Below are 8,733 nucleotides of genomic sequence, written 5' to 3'. Positions count from 1 at the left end.
ACTGGAGACTTTTAGAGCTGAAGGTGTAAGAAAGGTCCCTCCGGTGCACCGACCACGTTCTCTTCGCCTTCTTTGCAGCCTTTGCCTTGAAATATGTGTGCCCTGGTGCATTCATCAATGCATGAGCCTCTCATTCCTCCCCGGTGTGTGTGTGTGTGTGTGTGTGTGTGTGTGTGTGTGTGTGCGTGCCAGGAACAACAGCTAACTTCTTGATTCTGCTTGTGGATCAGTTCGTAACACTGAGTACCAAATAATATGCAAGCCTCTAGGTATACAAAGAAGAGCAAGGTAGTTTCTGCCCTGAAGTGATTGGAAGTATATAGGAAAGACTGAGAAGTAATCAATTATAATGTCATTCTTCTCAATAATAATAATAATAATGTACTATACTTATAGTTAAGTAAAGGGGAGCAGCAATTAGAATATGATGAAGTGTAATAATAACAGCCAACACTTATCAAGCACTTAGCTGCTGCATGGATTCATGACCTGCTGAAGTATGTACTATTTTTACTGATTTATAGCTGCATGTGTTAAACAATTTTGCTACAAGGCCACACAGTTGTTAACTAGAAAACTGGGATAGAAACCTCAGGGGTCTGATGATAACATCATTGTCTCCTACTCCCAATGTTCTACCACTTTTGTAACAGAAAATTCTGGTAATGCTAATAGTTATTTCAATCTTTGATACAAAAACCAGACAAAGATGACAGGGGGAAGAAAAATTATAGACCAACTTTATTAATTTAGATGCACTGGGATCAATCAAGATACAAACAAATAAATCCAACAATGTTTATAAAATGCTATACAGTATGACCAAATTGGGATTGAATATTATTCTAACATCAGAAAAATGTTATGAGGATATATCAAAAACCTAAGTTCACATTAATAGATGAGGAAAAAGCATTTGAAAAAAATCAAGGTCTACATGTGATAAAAACAAAATCAAACAAAACTAAGAATAAATGTAAACTTCCTTAACCTGGTTAAGGACATCTGGAAAACCCTACAGCAAATTTCATTCTTAATAACAGTATGTAACAGTAAAACATTAGACATCTTCCTTTTAAAAGCAGTAACAAGGTAAGAATGCCCACAGTTTTGACTTCTTTTCAACAGATGATGGAAGTCCAGCCAGATTTTACAAGAAAGAGATGAAAGACATAAAATTGTACAGGCAAAAAAAAAAAAAAAAAACACCATCATTATTCACAGGTGATATGATTATCTACATAGAAAACCCCAAAGAATCTTTAGATATATTGTTGAAAATATAGTTTCAATGAAATTCCAATTAAATGCCCACCAGGACTTCTTTTAAGGAGCCTGACAAGCCAATTCTAAAATTTATATGACCTAGGAATAAACCTAACCAAGGAGATGAAAGACTTATACATGGAGAACTATAAAACATTGATTAAGGAAATTAAAGAAGACTTTAAAAAATGGAAAGATATCCCATGTTCCTGGATTGGAAGAATCAATATTGTTAAAATGGTCATACTAAAATTTATATGAAAAAATAAAAGGGCAAGAATAACTTTAAAACAATGAGGTGGAGGGTACTTGTCCTTGCGAAACCTAGTATTTCTATGAAGCTAAAATTAAAATAATGTGAAATTGGTTCAGTGATGAATAGATTACTTAGAGCCCTTAAACATATTGCTGTGAGAGACGAGATGGCAGATCGGTGGGAAAAGAGGACGTCTTCAATTTATGGTGTTGAACAATAGGTTAATCATAAGGAAGACATGAAATTGGATTTCTGTCTCACACTATACACAAAAAGATGTTTTAAAGACTGGAATATCTTACACCATATTAAAAAAATTTAACTCAAAGTGGATCAAAGCCCTAAATGTAAGAGCTAAAACTATAAAACTCTTAGAAGAAAATATAGATGTAAATCTCCATGACCTTGGATTAGTTGATACGAATGCTCATTACAGTCTGAAAAGCACTGCCTTAAAGAAACTTACTCCTGCATTAAAAGAAATTATCAAGAATGTTCATAGCAGCAATGATGGCAATAGGAAAGAAGTGGAAACAACACAAATGTTCACTGAATAAAGAATGGATAAATTGTGCTATCATCATAAAAGCTACTTGCAGAAAGATACAGAACTTGATACCATTTTTATCAGACTCAAAACAAGCAAAAGTAAACTATATTGTCAGGGGATCCATCTATATAGTAAATTTTAAAGGAAACAAATGAACAACAAACACACAATTTAGCATAATGGTTGTCTCAAGGGGAGAGGGAGGGTTAAAAGGAGAAGCAGACCATGACCTTCACCAGCATAGGAAAGGTTCTATTTCTTAAACTGAGTGATGATGAGTTCAAGGTTTTTGTTATCATGTGACTTATCTGTATGTTACATTATTCTTTTGTATAGTACCATATAACGCAATTTTTAACAGGTTTGTTGACATATACATACCATAAAGTTCACCTGTTTTAAGTGTACAATTCAATGATTTTTAGTAAATTTACAGAGCTATGCAGCCATCGCCACAATCTGGTAATGGGAAATTCCCAGTCCCGCAAAAACCTTTCTCTTGCCCTTTACAGTCACTCCCCATTCCTACCCCCAGTGCCAAGCAACCACTAATCTGCTTTCTGTCTCTGTAGATTTGCCTTCTTTGAGCATTTCATATAGGTGGAATCAGGCTTTTTGTATCTAGCTTTTTTTCTTAGCATAATATTTTTGAGGTTCACTCATGTTAAAGCATGTATCAGTATTTCAGTCATTATTACTGATGAATAATATTCCATTATATGAATACACCATGTTCTGTTTATTCATTCATGTGTTGAAGGACATTTGGGCTGTTTCTAGTTTGGAGCTAATATGAATAAGGCTGTTATTCTCATTCGGGTACTAGTCTGTGTGTGGACATATGTTTTTATTTTCTCTGGATATATACCTAGGAGTGGAATTGCCAGGTCATAATCATTTTATTAATTTTTTAAAAAGAGAAGAAATGGGTTGTTTGGTTCCTTTGAGCTCAAGTGAAAGGATTAAGTAGTGAATAGATGGCATATTTCTTGATGTTGGAAGATAAGGAAAGATACAATACTGAATTTGGAAGCAGTAATCCACTGAGGTAAAAAGTGTAATAGAAAACAAATAAACTAGATATTTTCTTAGGAGAAGGTAGAGTCAAAGGGAAAGTTAAGAGGAAGAAGGTGGTATAAGGGCCCTAGGAAGAAAAATTATTCACTTCAAAGGCACGGCTACTTTTATCTTTTTATACAAACACATGCATGTAGTTATTATCAAATATATTAATAGTGCCTAGAAAATGTTTTGTTCATGGGAAAATTTTTAAAAATCAAAGCTCTTTGACTATCCCAGATTTTCTTGTAAAGGTAATGATTTAGATTTATTGCTTACAGTAGTTTGTGTGTGTGTGAAATACACTGAAAAGCAAATAAGGCAAAATAAGAAGTGTGAGTTTAAGTAATATTAGTGCATTTGTGAAGTACCTGAAATTTTGTTTTATAGTCACTAGTCTGATTTTTGTCTTTGTTCTGTTTTTTTCTCCATAATTTTTTACACACCTGTACAGATTTCCATTCCCATACATGAGGAAAGAACTGACAAATATCCCGGGCATTTCTCCAAGAGGCAAATAAATCAAGGTAATGTCTGAGATATATATTGCATATTCTGGGCTGCTACATCTGATAATATTCTCAGAGAAGAAAGGTACTGTTGATGACGCTTATCTTAGGCATTGTGATAATCTTGTTCATCTTTCAAGAAAAAAGAAATCGAAAAGCCAATTTCGGTAACCAAGAACAATCAATGCTGGTAGGAAATGCCAGTCATTAGGAAGTATTCCAGTATAGCTTTGACACCCCTAGCGGTACAGTCTTGCTACAAAGTATAGAAATGTCCCGTTTTCTGTAATCAAGGTGGTTATAATTCAGGCTCAAGGAAGGGTGTTTTTTCCCCCTACTTATCCCTCAGATTTTACTTCAACATACATTTCTCCTGGTAAGTGTTCTTCCTTTATGTTTCCTTAACCCTATTTCCCCCGTTTCGTGGATTGGAAAGGTCGTTGGCGCACACGTACTCACACAGCAGTGCCTTAACCCACTTTGTCCCTGAAATTAAATTTGGGCTGCCCTTCGCCTACTTCCCCCGGCGCGGGCGCGCTGTCCCCGCGACCCAGGGGGGGCCTGCCCCGCCCCTGGGGCGCGCCCCAGCCCCGCCCCGCTCCCTGGTTGGCTGTTGTGGGGGGTGGGAGGCTCGTTCCTCCGCCGTCCAGTGGCCGCTCGGGGGAGGCGCGTTTCCCGGCTCCCAATAGCTCCCCCCGCCAAGGCAGCCTTCCCCCGCCGAGCAGCTCTCATTTCCGGAGTAAGATGGCTGCGGCGCGAGTGCTGACGACCTGGAGTTGGAATGCCGGGCGGCTGGTAAGCAGGTTGGGCAGATCTGAGGTCGGGAAGGACGGATTTATCCGGAGTCAGCCCGGAGAGGTGTGTTACTTTGTCCTCCGAGTGCCTCGCGTGCAGGGCTCGCGTGATGGAGAGGTGGAGGGATGCCTGCAAAACGAAGGGCAGCGACGGTGGCGAGCCAACCCGTCTGCAGACCCACCACCCCCTCTCCTTCCTTGGACGCGTTTCTGTTGTGACCTGTCACCCTCCCGCTCCATCTGTACCCCGAAGTCCAGCTAGTCTTTCGCCCGCTAGCCTTTCATTGAGCATCATCTGGGTACCCGACATTGTGATAGGCACTAGGGATACAGAGATATCCCGTATTCATTCAGCATTTATTGAGCACCTCTTTGTTCCGGACACTGATAATACGACCCCTGCCCTCGAGGAATCTGCAGTCTAGAGGAAGAGACTGATCAGGCAGAACATAACACTGTAGATTCTTGGCCTCCGAGCAGCTGAGAGACTCCAGCTTTGTTCTTTGGATCTATACTTATCACCTACGTCTTTCCTACCTTTTTAATCACCATCTGCCCTGCATTTCTCCCCTTTCACACAGTCCTTTAGCACCAAACAAGTCACATCCCAGTAATCACAGTGTTTCATCCTATTTGCCTAGCGTTTTTCTAACTGGGTCCCCTCTTCCAGATTTTCCTGCAATGTTCAACCCCTGATTTTACAAACCTTTTCAAGAGTCTGCCATGTACCAGGTACTGTGGTAGGAACTGGGGATGCAAATGTAAGTCAGGCACTGATCTCTGCCCTCTGAAATTTAATTACGGCCCTGTGGTGGAGCACAGGGGAGAGAGACAGGGGTAGACCATAAACAGAAAATTATAGCACAGCATGAGAAGATGGAATAAGTGCATAGAGCTACAGAGACACATAGGAGGGGTCTTCAGGGTCAGAGAGTTCCCAGAAGATACTGTATAATTTGAGATTTGTGAAAAGTAAGTAGGAGATAACCAGTAGAAGAAAGCTCTTCCTCTTTCCCTGCCCAACTTTTGAATATTGGTGTTTCTAAGGGTTCTGACTTTGACCCTCTGTGTACTTTTTACACTGCCTGTTCGTTACCTCATCCACTTCTTTGAACTTAGTTGCCACTTAAATGCTGATGATTCCTGAAGTTACCCAGTCTTCCAGCCAGCTCTACTCCAGACGCGAATATCTTAACTGCTCTGGAAATCTCCAAGTTGCATGTATATTAGGTGTTTTTCTGCTGTAAGTAATAAACCCAGCCAATAAGTAGGAAGTTAAATATCTGTATATACAAAGCATCTGAAAGTTAGATGACAGCTGCACTGATTAAGTGGCCCATCATTATCAGGGTTGTCATTTTAACAATTCATTTGACCTTTCCCCCTCAGGGTTGCAAGAGAGCTGCTACAACTTTGTGTTCAGGGCAGGAAGGAGGGAAGGGCCATACCATCCAGACTCACTGGTTAGAACTGTGTTACATGGCCACGGCTAGCACAGGAGAGTTTGGAACCAACTCACAGTGGCTGCTTTAATGCCTCCAAGGCACGTCAGACTCTAGGCTCTGCAATGAAACCCTCAAACCTGTTTCTCTTGATTCAAGCCTATAAATCTTTAAAAAAAAGTAGTCATTGTTCCCCACCCTGTCTCGAGCAGGACCTTCCTAAATTGGACTTTCTGCCTCTCCAACCTATTCTCCATAGTATAGCCAGAGTGATCTTATAAAGTAAGACACAAAATTGAGAATGTCATTTCCTTGCTTAAAACTGTTCTCAGCAAAATGTTGAGAATTCAGATGACTGTGAAGCAATTTATGATCTGGACCTTTCCAGTCTCTCAGACTTCATTCTTTGCTAAAACCTACCTACCCAACCCTCACTCTCGGCACTTCCCTCACCTTTAGTCCACACTAAACTACACTAGAAGTATATTTAACTATTTCAGTTAATTGAACACATACTGCACGCTCTCTCTCTCTCTCTGTGTCTCAACTCTAGACCTTTGCACATGTATTTCCTCTACTTTAAAGACTCTTGCCTTACTCCCCCATGGCCTTACCTGCAACACACCTCACCCTCTCAGTTACTCCTACTCATCCCTTAGGTCTTATTTGAAGTTCACTTTCTCCAGGTAGGATCCCTCTGTGTTTCCTTAACAGTGTCTCCCCTGTTACAACTCTGTTGTAGTCACCTGTTTACTTGTTTTTATCTCTCACAGTATAGACTGTTGTTCCATAAAGGAATGAATCGCATCAGTTGTGTTCTCTAATCCTAGGTGCCTGGCATGTAGTAGTAGGTACTCAACAGATTTGTTGAATGACTCAGTGAAAAAAAAACTCTGTTTTTTTTCCATCTGTTATAAAAAATTGTAAGCAACAAGAGGTCTTACCACCTACAATAAATTATTAAGAAAGCCTTGTGTTTGTACCCTACAGCATCATGCATTTGACTTAATTGACTTACCATATCATCTTGGATTTTTCTGTTTTTTTCTGTCTTCCTTTAGTAAAGTGTAAGCAGTTTGAATTCAGAGACTGTATCCTGTATCTTGTTTAGCTTTGAATTCCTGAGCACAGAACCATCCTGTCTTTAGGTATGCTGCATGACTGCCCTTTGAATTATTATTATTTCCCTTATGTGAATCTGTTAAACCTTTTCATCTCTTGTTTTTTTGTGTTGTTTGTAGAAAAAAGTCTTTCCTACTTGAAAAATTATTTTTTTCTCTTTATCCCATTTTTATCCTTCTGTTTTCCTTTTTTATCGTTTTAGCGGGCAGCTTCACTGATGTGTTTTAGCCTTCTCTTAATGGACATTGCGTCACTATTTATCACATAATGCCTGTTGCTCTTATTTCGTTTTTTGTCTTTTTCCAGTCTTTAATCACCTCAGCCAGAAGCCTGTCGTTTCACGCCTCAAATACAAAATACTTTCTTTGTCCTTTCTCTCCAGGCTTTACCTGTTGTAATCTAATTTTTAAAAATACACAAATGGATTAACTTCTTAATCCTTTTTCTTTAGTAACCCATAATGTATGAGTTCACATTCCTTATCCTGACATTTGCAGTTTGGTGCTCAAGCTCCTCCCACTGCCCCCTTTGATGTGATCTCAGTCAAACTCAGTCAACTCAGGCTACTCACTGCCCTGGCAGACTTCCTAATCAAGTTCTCACTGCAGTCCTTTTTTTGTTTCCTCTGCCTTCAAAGTACACCTCTGCTCTTTATTTATTTATACCTATTATGCAAGGCTCAGCTCAAATCTTCCTCCAGGAAGTCTTCCTGGGTCAAACCAGTCTGGGGAAAACAAAAACAAAGACAAATGAAAACTCTCTATTTAAACTCCTTTAATATTATCTATATTATCTATACTTACTAGAAAAACTTGGAGCACACATGCCCACACATGAGAGTGAGAGAGAGAGTATGTGTGTGTGTGTGTGTATTTATTGTCTCAACTAGGTTGTTAAGTCCTTGAAAACAGGGATTGTTTCTCCTAATTATAGTAATGTGATGTGATAGAAAGAGCCTGGCCTTTAGAGTCAAATTTACTTGGCTTCAGAGCTGAATTTTGCCATTCCTTTGCTGTGTGACTTTGGACAAATTACTTTACCTTTCTGATCATTAGTTTCTCTACTGTTAAAGAGGGCTAGTGTGCCTGTTCCAGAAGGTATTTGTGAGATATAAAGATGATGGATATAAAGAAGATGCTTATAAATACCTTCAAAGTACCCAGCACATAGTAGGCTTTCAGTACATGTTGAGTTTGATAGTTTGTACCTCCCTTGACCCATTAATAGTTCCTCAATAAAAGTTGAGTTGTTGAAGGTGAATCTTCTTGTAGTTTAATTTCCTTTGAAAGGTTTTGAAAACATGAACTATTTCACCAATATTGAGGTAAATCTATCTAAGTCAAAACTTTCATTTACTGTCCCTAAATTTTATACTGTCTGATGAAGGAGAGGTTAATTGAATCCTTTGAGTCTGTTGACCCAGAGTCAGGGTTGTGGGGGCTGGAGGAGACAGAAAGGACAGACAAAATGGGACTGTTTGGGAAAGAATTCTTTCACTGTCTGCTAAATTTTAAGCCATGAATTTTAGTTATTTTAAACTTTATGTTAAAAGCCTGCATGTTGATGTTAGTAAGAGTAAAATATAAGTATTACAAACATTAGCTGCTTTAGGATGGTCTCTTAAAGTAAAGCTGAAGTGTATGATTGCAGGTTATTCATGTTTTAGGAAAAGGGGTCTTTACTTTTTCTTGGCGTTCTTCAGAAATCAGTAACAGCCTGGAAATTACAGTGAAAA

At 39.0% G+C, this 8,733-nt stretch overlaps 1 protein-coding gene across 2 annotated transcripts in view; it reads left to right on the top strand.

Moving 5' to 3' along the window:
- The first annotated feature begins 4,330 nt into the window (after positions 1-4,330).
- DBT (dihydrolipoamide branched chain transacylase E2) overlaps positions 4,331-8,733 on the top strand; it is a 34,633-nt gene continuing 30,230 nt past the window's right edge. Inside the window, exon 1 of one of the 2 annotated variants that reach the window (XM_032487191.1) lies at positions 4,331-4,435. In XM_032487191.1, the coding sequence (XP_032343082.1) occupies positions 4,385-4,435 (51 nt within the window). In that variant the 5' untranslated portion in view covers positions 4,331-4,384. Of the gene's footprint in view, positions 4,499-8,733 lie in introns of both variants that reach the window. The other variant, XM_032487190.1, reaches the window with a different exon arrangement.

The sequence above is a fragment of the Camelus ferus genome, chromosome 9 (genome assembly GCF_009834535.1).
Source record: "Camelus ferus isolate YT-003-E chromosome 9, BCGSAC_Cfer_1.0, whole genome shotgun sequence".
Classification (NCBI taxonomy): domain Eukaryota; kingdom Metazoa; phylum Chordata; class Mammalia; order Artiodactyla; family Camelidae; genus Camelus; species Camelus ferus.
Note: the sequence above shows the minus strand (reverse complement) of the source record. Positions and strands in the feature narration are given on the sequence as shown.